Consider the following 14,150-nt stretch of genomic DNA (forward strand, 5'->3'; position numbering starts at 1 on the left):
ATTCATGTCCTTTGACCCAGTAATACCAGATGTTAGAATTTATCCTAATCAAATAAATACATAAATATATGTAAATAGATGTTATTTATGACATTATGTTTTATATAATAAAAAATGTCACTCAACCAGAACAGCCATAATAGGGAAATGGCTTGCCTTGTAGTACATCTCTAAGTTAGCCTTAATGCATCCAATTAAAATTGAGTAATTTTGAATAGCATAAGGAAAATCATATAAAATAGTAAGGGGAAAAAAGCAGAATTCAAATTGTTTATGTATAGGTTTATATGCAGATAAAAACTACACAAAAGAATGTACTGTGATTATTATGGTGGGATTATAAGTATTTTAGTTTTTTAGAAGACTTTCTCTATTTGTCTTTTTCCCCCCTATGATAGACTATTACTTTATATTCAGATTTATTTATTTATTTATTTATTTATTTTTACATATTTTAGTAAGGCCTGTGTACCAGGTTGCTTCTAATGATTACTATTTTACATTTGTCTAATGTTTAGATTTGGGGATTATTTTTAATTTTATATATATATATATATATATATATATATATATATATATATATATATATATATTCATTTAAAATGATGGTTATAATAATAAATAAGTATGTTCAATGAATTTTCATCTGTATTTACAGCTCTGAAAGAGAATCTTTACTATGAAGCTGGAAAAATGCTTGCCATTTCTTTGGTTCATGGTGGTCCTTCACCTGGTTTCTTTTCTAAAACCCTGTTTAACTGCCTTGTTTATGGACCAGAAAATACCCAACCAATTTTAGATGATGTTTCAGACTTTGATGTAGCACAAATTATAGTAAGGGTAAGAAATGTACCTGTTTATTAAAATGTAGATTTTATTCTATTTTAATATATTTTAATATGAATGAATGGCTTGCAATAGTACTCTATTGGAGTAGTTACATGTTGTCAACATACAATATTGCGTTTACCATCAGAGTTCACAAAACCAGTGATAAATGTAAAATTCAGATAGCTGGAGGTGAAACTGTCAAGTTTAATATTCATAAAACTAGTTGGATAATGTGTCTTAGATTTGTGGTCAAAATGACTAGATGGATCGGTCCAGGGTAGAGCTAATATGTGGCAGGTTCCTAATTTGCTTGCTAAAGAACAGATGAAAGCGCACCATCTTGGAGGCAAGTAGTTTTGAGGAAAGGAAAGATTTGTGTCTCCAGTGGGAATGTTTACCCTTCTTTCTATGGGGAAGTAATAGAAGGAGAGAAAGTAAGTCATAGAAGGAAAGAAAGACCAGGATTAATTTCTTCCACATGGAACAAGTAGGGGGGTGGTCTCAATGCTTCCCACCATTCATTGTGCACTTTACTACACTCAACATATGTATAAACTCATTTATCATAATGCCCTATAAGTGAGATTTTGGTTTGAGTATTAGGCCATTTAACTACTGTATGACCTGGGCATGTTAATCTTGTAAAGTCTTGATTTCTAAACCACAAAGTAAGTACTATGGAAGTATGAGTTGCTATCTGTTGAGGTTTAACAGGTCTATTTATTTGACCTAAGACTGTTCATCCTAAAATCATATTTTGAATTGACTCCAACTTCATTTTTCTTTTTGTCTTCTTTCTTTATCAGAAGCAGTTTCTTTTACTTCATTTTCTCTATTTTCTACATATCTTCACTTCTTAAAATCATTCTTCTGTTCCTACCACCAGTCTCCTGAGTTAGCTTATTCATAACTTCTATTCAGTGATCTAAATCCTCAATATTGAACCCTTTCTTTTCTAATTCTTCATCTTTGTTGTTGTTTTTTCTTTTTTTTTTCCTCCACGTGTACAGATTGCAGGATCACATTGGTTATACAGCCACATTTATACATACAGCAATACTAGTGCCTGTTGTTGAGGGTCTCCTTCCATCTTCTTTTTGTGGTACTGTGGATTGAACCCAGGGGTACTGTACCACTAAGCTACACCTCCACTGCTTTTTATTTTTTAATTTAGACAGGGTCTTACTGAAATGCCAAGGCTAGCCCTGAACTTGTGATTCTCCTTCTCAGCCTACTGAATGACTGCAATTATAGGCATTATCTTCCCTGACTTTTACAATCAGTACTTTCTTAAAATTCCTCCCTATTGTTTTCTTTAATTTTGTACTACTTCCTACTCTTGGTTACTACTATCTTCCTTAATGCTTCTTCTCTTACCCCCCCTGACACTTAAGAATTTTTCAGTGTTGTCTTTAACAGTACTCATTCTTATTCTCTGAAGAGTGATTTCTCTCTCATAACCTTTCTGAATGATTCATAGCCTGTATTTTTAATCCCCATGTTTTATATGCAGATATGATCTGGGGCTTGCTAGCACACTAGGCCGCATGTTTAACCCATTTTGTCCCATTGCCATAGATATGGCATACCTATAAAACTTAAATACAGTATGTAATAAGAAATATAATTGTAGTAACAAGAATATGGTCATAGTATAATGATGTTAATATATAATCTCTAGATTATGATTTCCAACCTATTTTTAGGCACCTATGTCCATTTCATTGAAATGTTCACAGAATTGAAAACTCAGGATTTAATGGGTTAAGACAAAACTAATCCCCCCTCCTAGACTTTTTTAAACAAAGTTTAAACTCACAATAAAGCATTTCATGGCTTTATATACTCTGCTTTCTTCACTTCCTAACATGAAGTGTTTTTTTCCTTCATTTAGTCAGCAAGTACACACAGTCAGCAAGATAACACACAGTGTAGTATGTTATCATTGAAGACAGAATAATGAACCAAGTTTCTGTCTTCTTACAGGAAGGAATACCACCATAATACAAGAAATACCACCATAAAGTAAATATATATTATGAAGATATATATAGCAGAATAAAAGGAGTTGGATAAATAAAAGTTGATGTATATTAAAGTTAGGGTTTAAGCTAAGCTTCTTTAACAAATAAGCCCAAAAAGATGGTGGTCCAAATAAAGGTAGATGTTTATTTCCTTCTTAAATCTTGTCTAGACCATGTCTGCTTATTGGAATAAAACCACACCCCTTTGATATGTATCTGTCTGCTTTCACATTACAGTGGTAGAGTTGAGTATTTGCAACAGACACCATATAGTTCACAAAGCAGAAAATACTGTCTGGCCCTTGACAGACGAGGCCCCTATTTTAAAGTACAGTTTCAGTACTCAAAATCATCTAGGGTAGTATTGGGTTCCTTCTTTTCATTTTGTTTACTTAGAACATTATCTTCATCTTGTTGAAAGTAGCAGAGCGCAGAGAAGTTTGACACATTGTTTTGACTCATATCCCATTAGATAGACCTTACTCATTAGCTCCAGAGAAAGTCTGGCTGGGTGTCCAGCTAAAACTCAGGGATTTGGGGGAATGGAGCAACATATACTAAACTATGAATTTTGACAGAGAATACAGGTAATATTTTGATCAAAGTAATGAGAAAAAAACTTAAAAGAGATTTCAGCAGAGATTTCAAAAGAATGAGGGAATCATTAATCTCTGGAAGAAGAATGTTTTGGAAAGAAATTTTCTATGAATGGATTATTGATTGCCTCTGTTTTTATCTTTCTCCTACTATATTTTTAAAAATATTTTTATGTTGTTGATAGACCTTTATTTACTTATTTATATGTGGTGCTGAGAATCGAACCCAGTGCCTCACGCATGCTAGGCCAGCACTTTACCTCTGAGTTACAACTCCAACCCTACTGTATCTTTTTTTTTTTTTTTAACAGCTAATCTATCTATATGCAAGTATCTGGCACATAAATAGTTAAGTATTTCTTTGTTTCTTTTTTAACCCTTTATTTTATTTTATTTTTATGTGGTGCTGAGGATCGAACCCAGTGCCTTCACGCATGCTAGACAAGCGCTCTACCACTGAGCCACAACTCCAGCCCCAAGTATTTCTTTTTTAATACTGAATTTTTTTTTTTGGTAAATTTTATGCATCTTTTAGGTTTCAGCCAATAGTTTTTCTCTTTTGTGAAATTTCCTCATGTCATCTCTTTTGCCCCTCTAGAGCTATAAAATTCTCTATTTCATTGATTTTTATATAAACAATTTCTTGTATTAAACTGGCGTTATACTCTAGATCTTGAAGGCAGAAATATACAATATTTGTTGAACCAGATTTCAAACATTGATTCTAGAAAATATTTTTTAGTATATTCCACTCTACCCTGATGTACTCAAAAATTGAGTATAAAGGGGCTGGGGTTATGGCTCAGTGGTAGAGTACTTGCCTAGCATGGGTGAGGCACTGGGATCAATTCTCAGCACTGCTGAGAAAAAATAAAGTAAAATAAAGGTCCATCAATAACTAATAAAAATATCTTTTTTAAAAAATTGAGTATAAAATAATGTGTCATTTGAAATGTAAGTATCACTCACAATAAATGGGTAAAGTAGGTATATTTTCTCCTTCATTACAGATAAATACTGCAACAAATATGACTGACTTAAACTCAGTAGTAAATGAATGCTACAACTACCTAGAGCTTATTGGATGTCTTAGACTTTTAACAACATTAAGTGATAAGTATATGTTGGTAAAAGACATACTTTTCTACCATGTAATTAAGAGAGTCCAAGCACCCTTTGAAAGGTAAGCAGCTTTTATGTTAAGATTTTCCCAAATTATGTTCAAAGTGGTTCATTATCTTATAATGAGATACATTTGTTTATTTTCAGAAAAAAAAAAAAGTTATTTTAAAATAATGCCTTAAAATTAACCTCTCAATGATGATCATTATTCTTTGATCATTCTACTTCATTTTTTGGGCAGTGCTGGGGATTGAACCCAGCACCCTGTACATACAGGTGAACACTCTTACCACTGAGCTCTATCCCCCAGCCCTTTTCTGATCAATCTATACAGAATTAATTAAATGTATTATGCTTAGGAGAAGTAACCATTACTTCAATTTATAATTATTTTTCTAAAGAAAATTACTTTGAAAACTTTTACTACATATGCTTACTATTCTGTCTATCTCATTCTTTTAATAAATATTGAGTACCTCAGTCTGCTAGGTAACATAGGTCCTAACCATGTAACAAGGTAGATCTGATTCTTGCTCTTCTTCAGTTTAGAACATTGGTCTTCAAAATTTTGTCCCAATAACCCTAAAAATATGTCTGACAACTTATGTCTCCCCTCACAGTCATTTTTTTTAATAATGAAAATTTTCAAATATATATGGAAGTAGCCTGTGTGATCACCGTCTAATACTAAAAGTTATCTACCTGTGGCTAATCTTGTTCATCAATGTCCTATTCTATATTCTTATTCCTATTATTGACTTCAGTATTATTTTCAGTCAACATACAATATTATTCACCATACACAATATTATCTCAGAAGTGATCATTCATTTTTTAAAAGTTCAGTATCACCTATGGATTTAAATATATGTGATGTGTTTAAAATGATTATTATTTATCTTTACTGAAGTTTTGTATTATCTTATTTTTGACCTTTTTAACTTTTTGTTTCTTTTGATGTGACCCTTAATAGACTTTGATAGCTTTCTTTCTATATTGTGTGATGAAAATATTCAGATTCATTTTGTACATTCTGGCCTAAGGAAGCATTGTTTCTTTTAATGGGAAATGGTATTTCAAAAACCAGTGTGGGGCTGGGGATATAGCTCAGTTGGTAGAGTGCTTGCCTCCCATGCACAAGGGCCTGGGGTCAATCCCCAGCACCACAAACACACACACACACAAAAAAACAATGTGGATGGATGCCAGGGATGCTTATTTTTCCAGGATGGTTACTGTATCTAAGCCTTTTCAGTGGTTTTGTTTTTTGCAGGGTGGGTACAAGGGATTGAACTCTGGGGCACTTGGCCACTGAGCCACATCCCCAGCCCTATTTTGTATTTTATTAGAGACAGGATCTCACTGAGTTGCTTAGGGCCTTGTTAAGTTGCTGAGGCTGGCTTTGGACTTGGGATCCTCCTGCCTCAGCCTCCCAAGCCTCTAGGATTACAGGCATGCATCACCACACCCAGACCCCTTTTCAGTGGTTTTATTGAAGTTGTTTTGCTTTGGTTTGTGAGGGTTTTGTTGTCGTTGTTGTTGCTATACTATTTGTTTCCTTTTGTTTTTGCTTTTTGTGGTTGGTTTTGTTTTGTGTTTGTGTTTGTTTTTTGTTTTGCTTGTTTTGAATACTGGGAATGAACCCAGGGGTTCTTTTTTCTCTCATTTACCACTGAGCTACATCACTAGTCCTTTTTTCCTTTTTCTTTTTAAAGACAGGGTCTTGCCAAGTTTCTGAGCCTGGCCTCAAACTTGCAATCCTCCCAATTTGCTGAGATCACAGGCATGCACAATCATGTCTGGCTGGTTTTTTTGTTTTGTTTTTTTGGAGAAGAGTTTGAAAGATAAAAATACATCATGGATTCATACTGATACTTCAAATTCATTATTACATGACTTAAGTTTTTCTATATCCCATGTTAAGAATCCCAATTTTAAGGACACCAGGGAATTAAAGTATAGTTCTTTACTCATTCCTCATTTTCTAAACATTTGTCTCAAAATAACAATACTAACATTTTTACCAATAACATAATATTACTAAAACAAATTTAACTTATTGTCCTTTTGTTTTTTTGTAGAACTGTACAATTTGTTTTTCAGTTATATGGAATAGTTATTCCCTGTGTTGCACTATAAGTTGGATATACTTTTCGTTTTTAATATTTTTGTGATTTTTTAATGAAATTTTTACTTAATAGTTATATAAAGTATTTGCATGGTTCTGAAGTCAAATAAATAGTAAAAGCATATAAAAATATGCTTTTGTGATGCATTGTGTATTCAAAGAAGTGTAGCTTTCATCCTAAACACATTCACCTTCCATCCCCTTATGAAGTAATCTTTTGGCTTTTTTTTTTTTTTTAATGATTTCTCCTTACATTGTTTGTTTTTCTTTTTAAAAATAGCAGATAATATGTGAGGATATGTATGTATGTGTATTCCTTTTATTAGATAAATAGTAACATGCCATCCACCCTTTCTTCTTCTAATTTTTCACTTGACAGTGTATTTGGAGTTCATTTCTGTGATAGTACATGAATAGACATATTACTCATTCCTTTTTAGGGGTACTCAGAATTCCATTGTTTGAATATATTGTTTTTTCAACCAGTTTGCTGTTGATAGACTTTTGGGATGTTCCCTAGCACTCTTGTACACCATAATAATACCATCATAATCTTAAATAGTTGCAAAAGATGTGATTTTCAATATATTTTAATATTGCAGCTTAAAATACTACTATCATACAGCAAAATGTTCTCTGGTATGACTTGAATAGTAAAATTTTCTTAGGAACAGAATTATTACTTATAATTATGATTATAAATTATATATAAGTCATATATAAGGTTAGTATATAAAATCCTAGTATATTTTAGATTTGGTTATTATTAGTAAAATTTTATTTGAAGTGCATCTCTTAGTGAGGTATGTGTCCCCCCCCCCAGTTCATTTATCTACAAATGGATTTTTCTCTAAATTAGAGTAGAATCATTGTCATTTATTTCTTTTTTTGTTTTGTTTTGTTTTGTTTTTAGAGATATGAGTAGTCTAGATGTCAAGAAAGGCTTTTGTATGTAAGAGTTTTTAAATTAAAACCATAATGATTAGTAGCTGTTAGGAAAATCAAAATGAAGAGGCAAGAAAAAAGAAGTTGAAAATTAATCCCTCCTTTTATATAAAACATACAAAGTTATATAGCAAAGTATGTTTTGACTTATAAGAAAGTAGCCCCACAGATGTAAGAAAGAACAAAGAAACCAAATGCTAAAGTGCCTTAGCTGTCATGGAAAGAAACAAAAACCCTCCACTTGCCTCAAACTTGTTTTTGGACTTTCTGTGTGGTCCCCAGTCTAAAGAAGAATTAATTAAGAATTAATTTAGGATTCATAATAGCTTGTATAGTGCCAGACATAAGCAAATATATAGCAGCAGTGTAGGGAAATTTCTATAGCTCAAGTCTAATGGGAATGCTTAAAGGTAAAGCAGTCCTCTCAAATTGGGGTTCCCAGTAAAAAATGGCAAAACTTACATCTGGCTGAAAAGCAAGAATTGGGAGAAATAGCACAGTAAAGGATTTGGGCAAGAGAACAAAGTATTTTTGCAATGATTGTAAAGATTTTTTTTTTTTTAAGTTGAACCTTCATTTTATTTACTTATTTTTATGTGGTGCTGAGGATCGAACCCACGGCCTCACACATGCGAGGCGAGCGCTCTGGCGTTGAGCCACAGCCCGAGCCCAAAAAAATTTTTTTAAAAGAATTGGAACAAAATAGAAAATATAAAATTAATCAAATAGTATTTCTGTATTAAAATGTTTGTGGACTTCTGCTTCTGAATAAGGTGTAGACATCTTTCTATTTCTCCTGATATCTACTGTTCAAAAACTCCAAATGTTATATTAAAACAAGCAAAAGAAAACTTTGAAAGGTGGAGAGCGAACTGTCTGTTTCTACTAGGAAGGACCCAAGGAATGACACAGCAGAGTGAAGGGGAAATCTAAACAATCTATGTGAAGGAAAACTCAAGAAAATTTGTCACCAGCAGATATACCCTTTAGAAAATGGCTATACAAGTTTTTGAAACAAAGCAAGTAATTCAAGATTGAGTCTTGGAACATTCTTTTTAGTGAAAAGAATAAAAACATGTTTCTCCTCCTGTGTTTTCTAAGTCATGTTTGATTATCAAGGAAAGAATTGTAACATTACTTCATGTGGTTCACAGTGTATGTAGAGGAAATATTTAAGACATTAAATCATAAACATGGAAAGGTAAAGGGATTTAAAGGGAGGGAAGTGTTCTGTATTTTACTTGAAATGGTAAAATGTTGATGCTAGCAGATTGTTTTTTATTTATATATATATATATATATATATATATTTATTTTTAGTTGTATTTGGACACAATACCTTTATTTTATTTATTTATTTTTAATGTGGTGCTGAGGATCAAACCCAGGGCCTCACACGTGCTGGGAAAGTGTTCTACCACTGAGCCACAACCCCAGCCCAATTGTTATATATTTTTTTTAAAACTGTATACAGAGACACTAAAAAGCACTATAAATAAAAAATGGAATTTTTTTTTAAAGCCACAGGAAGATAGGAAAGACCAACAAATGATCATGGAAATGAAAACTTGATGGTTATATTAAATGCCAGACAGTTGAAGAGAAAGTGTAACTGAAGAGGAATAGGAAGGTTTGATTAGAACAAAGAAAGGAAGATTGAAATAAGAAATCAGTATTAAAGTTAGAGTAAGAGCATCCACTTAACTAAGATAGGGACAGTTTACAGAAAATACTACTTGAAAAATTCCTCAGATTCACAAGGCTTAATGAGCCAAAGTAGCTTACTTTGTGATGGAACAGCAGCATGTGCAAAGACATTTGTAAAAGTGAACATTAATTATATTGAAAGCAGAAACAGCCAAAGTTATAACTTCATGAAAGTAGTCTGCATTATTCAAGGGTCAAGAAAATAAAAGTAGTGTTGTGGTTGTAGTTCAGTGGTATAGCGCTTGCCTCGCACACATGAGGCACTGGGTTCGTCAGCACTGCATATAAGTAAATAAATAAAGGTCCATCAACAACTAAAAATATGTATATATTGAAGAATATTTCTGGACAAAGTTTACTTCTTAAAGGATTAGTAAATTATATACTTCAGGAAGAATGAAATTGTAACCAGAAGTTTAAGATAAACAAAACAGCAATGGACAAAGAAGTGAAAAGGAGTGGGGTTGGGGGCAGAAACTGGGTAAATAAAAACAAGCAACCATTAAAATACTACTACTTTTTTGGCAAGAAAAGTTTCAAATAATTGAAATTTTAGAAAAAGAGTACTATGTAAAATGGTAAGGGAAGTTAGTGGAGTTATTGTTTTAAAGAGCTTGTATTGTTGAGGTAGTACTATGGATGTATTAATTGGCTTTAAACTTTATTAAATCAAGTATAAATATTTTAAGGAAAAGCTCTAAAATTATACAGATAGACTGTATATATCTTCCAAATAGTTTGAAGAGGGGATGGGGCAGGGGAAAAAATCAAGAAAACCTATTTAATCTCATAGCTTAGACTTTTGTATTACAAGACTAAGGACCTTAAATTTGTTAAACAACAAAAAAAGATAAAAGATTCTGATCTTTAAAAAATAAATAAATAAAACCTGATCTTAAAAGATCCTCAGTTCTTTTTTTTTTTTTTAAGAGACAGAGAGAGAGAGAGAGAGAGAATTTTAATATTTATTTTTTAGGTTTCTTTTTGGCGGACACAACATTTGTTTGTATGTGGTGCTGAGGATCGAACCCAGGCCGCACGCATGCCAGGCGAGCGCGCTACCACTTGAGCCACATCCCCAGCCCGATCCTCAGTTCTTTAGAAAGATTAAACAGTCTTGAATCTGTTTGCACCTAACTATGTAGTTCCAGAATATGTAACACTAAACTAATAAGATGCAAGAAATTGCTAAATTTATAGGTTCTGTTAAGAAATTTGAAACAGATCTCAAGAGTTTATTTTAAGCATGCAAATAATTACTGAAGTCCTATAATAGCAGTGAATAAAAATATCAATTCTGAGGAAGATTTACATCAGGAAGCAAGTTAAGTGCAAAATTGAAAAATTCATTGTGTACCATGCTAATAGATTAAAGGAGAAAAAAAGCTAAGATCCTTTTATAGTCAGAGACACAAGAAAGCATTTGACACATCTAAACATTTATAGTTAGTTTTAAATTAGCAATTTAGGAAGAGTATGAATAATGTTAATCTCATATAATGAGAAATTAAAATGTCTCTGTTGATAAAAGAGTATCTTATACATATTCAGCAAACATCCCTAATGGCAAAATATTTTAGGTATATCCTCCCCTTAAGACTAAAACAAGTCTAGGATACACACAACTAGTCCCTTCTTTTAATAACATGTTGGCAGCCATTAGGAAGTCAAACAACAACAAGTGCTGGCGAGGATGTGGGGAAAAGGGTACACTTGTACATTGCTGGTGGGACTGCAGATTGGTGCAGCCAATTTGGAAAGCAGTATGGAGATTTCTTGGAAAGCTGGGAATGGAGCCACCATTTGACCCAGCTATTCCCCTTCTTGGTCTATTCCCTAAAGACCTAAAAAGAGCATGCTACAGGGACACTGCTACATCGATGTTCATAGCAGCACAGTTCACAATAGCAAGACTGTGGAACCAACCTAGATGCCCTTCAATAGACGAATGGATAAAAAAAATGTGGCATTTATACACAATGGAGTATTACTCTGCATTAAAAAATGACAAAATCATAGAATTTACAGGGAAATGGATGGCATTAGAGCAGATTATTCTAAGTGAAGCTAGCCAATCCCTAAAAAACAAATGCCAAATATCTTCTTTGATATAAGGAGAGTAACTAAGAACAGTGTAGGGACGAAGAACAGGAGAAGAAGATTAACATTTAACAGGGATGAGAGGTGGGAGGGAAAGGGAGAGAGAAGGGAAATTGCATGGTAATGGAAGGAGACCCTCAGGGTTATACAGTGGAGGAGGTAGAGAGAGAGGAGGGGAGGGGAGGGGAGAGGTGGGGAGGGGGGAGGGTGGAGGATGGGAAAGGCAGCGGAGCACAACAGACACTAGTATGGCAATATGTAAATCAATGGATGTGTAACTGATGTGATTCTGCAATCTGTGTATGGGGTGAAGGTGGGAGTTCATAACCCACTTGAATCAAAGTGTGGAATATGATATTTCAAGAAATTTGTAATGTTTTGAACAACCCACAATAAAAATTAAAAAAAAAATAAAATAAAAATATGTGAAATTTTCTTAATGAAAAAAAAAAAAAAAAAAATAACATGTTGGAGGTCTGAGCAGAGTAACAAATTAAACAAACAAATGAATATTATTAAAGTTTAGAAAAAATAAAATCATTACCTTTTTAGGCTATGTAATTATCTGTATAAAACAAGACATTGTATTTAGAGTTAAGCAAGGTTACTGGATATAAATGGTAAGGAGGATTCTAACAGAGAGGTTTTCAAGGGAGAAAGAGTGGTGAATAAAGAAACCGATAAAAATAAACACTGGTTGTACAGAAAATTAATGTCTAATTTGAGGGATTACAATACAAGTAGGAACTAAAATAATTTTTAAATAGCATAAGTAGTATGAGAGTGAGTAGAGTTATAAACATAAGGTTTTTTGTATTCCTCAGGAAGAAAGTAAATATATTGATTCACTTTAGATTTCAAAATGTTTGTTAAAACCTTAAGGGAGCAATAATTTTAAAACTAAGAGTTACTGTGACATTAAAATAGGGTGAATTGGTAGTTTAGAAAATCAGTAAATACAGAAATTGGCAAGGAGTAAAAAAGTATTTATAAAAGATAGTTCAAACTGCCCTAATTAAAGTGGCAGAAATGGTTTCACAAATAAGTGAAAATTACTCTGAAAAAAGCAAGTAACAGAAAAACATTTATTTAGCTTTTGCATTGCTGTGACCACAAAAGACCTAAGAAGGAGGAAAATTTATTTTGACTTACACTTTCAGAGGTTTGTTGTCATCTAGTTCCATAGTTTTGGACCCAGTGTGAGGCAGAATATCATTACACAGGGTGTGGAGGAGAAAAGCTGCTTAGGACATGATAGCTCCGAAGCAGAGAAAGGGACAGAATATAAACCACAAGGTACACGCCCAGTCATCAACTTCCTCTGGACACACCCTACTTGTCTATACTTATCACCCAGTTAATCCATTTAAGTGGATTAATCCACCAATTTGGTTATAGTTCTGTTGGGGATGCAAATCAGGTCGAGATGGCGCCTGGCACTTTGCCAGGAGGAGTGGTTTGTGAAGCAACGCCGGGAGCCATTAAGATGATGAGGATTCCTTATTGGCTGACTGCTGTATCTAGATGATGTTAATTAAGTTAAGCTGTGTGTAATTAGTTAAGTAAATATACCTCTGCTGTCTGGCAGAGAAGCGGCTCTATCTCGGGTGCCCTCTACTTTGAGTTCTCACTCAGTTCCCGCTGAGTTCACTTGCAATAAAGTAGTTCCCGCTTCAACCTTCAAGTTGCTTGTCACCTCTCGGTTATTTTGCCCAGCCGGCATAGTTCTTACGATTAATCATTTCAACCCTGACCATTTCTGCATTGTCTCACATAAGAGCTTTTGGGGGACAGCACATATCCAAACTATAACACCATATGAGAGCTTTTGTGGAAAGTTCTAAAAGGAGAAATAAACCAATCTAAGCAGATTATTTGAGGAAAAGGTTAGGGAATCCAGAAAGTCAGTCTGATAGACAACACTGGTACCTCTGTTCTTTGCTTATTAATGAGAATGTGCATTTGAATATTCATTTGTTATTTGCATTTCTTCTGATAACTATACATATTTTTCATGCACATTTTCCTATTGGATTATTGATCTTTTAGAAAAAGATTTGTATTTTTTGTATATTAGAGAAATTAATATTTTGTCATGTATACTAAAATATTTTCCCACTTTGATGTCTTCTGATTTCTTTGTAGTAATACGTTTTAAATTTTATAATAGCTCTGAAGTATAAAATACTTAGGACATTTACTTCTTTCTCTTAGTAAAATGTTAATTTTGAAACTATAAAGTCAAATAATATAGTCATAGAAAACACTCATTAATGTATTTGCTTGTTATTGACATTAAAGTATCATAGTGTATCCATAAAGTAAGTTTACTAAAAATGTTTTGATTCCCTAATAAGGTAATACCAAACAATGTTGGCTTGTTATTTTTCCTCTCAAGTTTTAAGCAGGGTCTGAAAACTCTTGGTGTTTTGGAAAAAATTCAGACTTACCCAGAAGCATTTTGTAACATCCTCTGTCATAAACCTGAGAATCTTTCTGCAAAGATCCTTAGAGATCTTTTTACAGTACACACATTACCTGATGTACAAGCTTTGGGGTTTTGGAACAGTTACTTACAGACCGTTGAGGGTATGTGGATATTTTGTTTTTATTTAACTATCTCGGAATGTTTGTCTCGACATTTTATTTCTTACAGAATTTTACCTCTTGATATTCATAAGTCTTATTTCATTTATT

General features: G+C 33.1%; 1 protein-coding gene across 3 annotated transcripts in view; it reads left to right on the plus strand.

Annotated features, from left to right (window-relative positions):
- G2e3 (G2/M-phase specific E3 ubiquitin protein ligase) overlaps positions 1 to 14,150 on the plus strand; it is a 61,719-nt gene that overhangs the window by 42,634 nt on the left and 4,935 nt on the right. For all 3 annotated transcript variants that reach the window (XM_027929757.2, XM_071607800.1, XM_071607801.1), the window contains 3 exons: positions 659 to 840; positions 4,462 to 4,634; positions 13,852 to 14,042. In XM_027929757.2, coding sequence (XP_027785558.2) covers positions 659 to 840; positions 4,462 to 4,634; positions 13,852 to 14,042 — 546 coding nt within the window. The remainder of the gene's footprint in view (positions 1 to 658; positions 841 to 4,461; positions 4,635 to 13,851; positions 14,043 to 14,150) is intronic.

This window comes from Marmota flaviventris, chromosome 2 (assembly GCF_047511675.1).
Source record: "Marmota flaviventris isolate mMarFla1 chromosome 2, mMarFla1.hap1, whole genome shotgun sequence".
NCBI classification, from domain to species: Eukaryota; Metazoa; Chordata; class Mammalia; order Rodentia; family Sciuridae; genus Marmota; species Marmota flaviventris.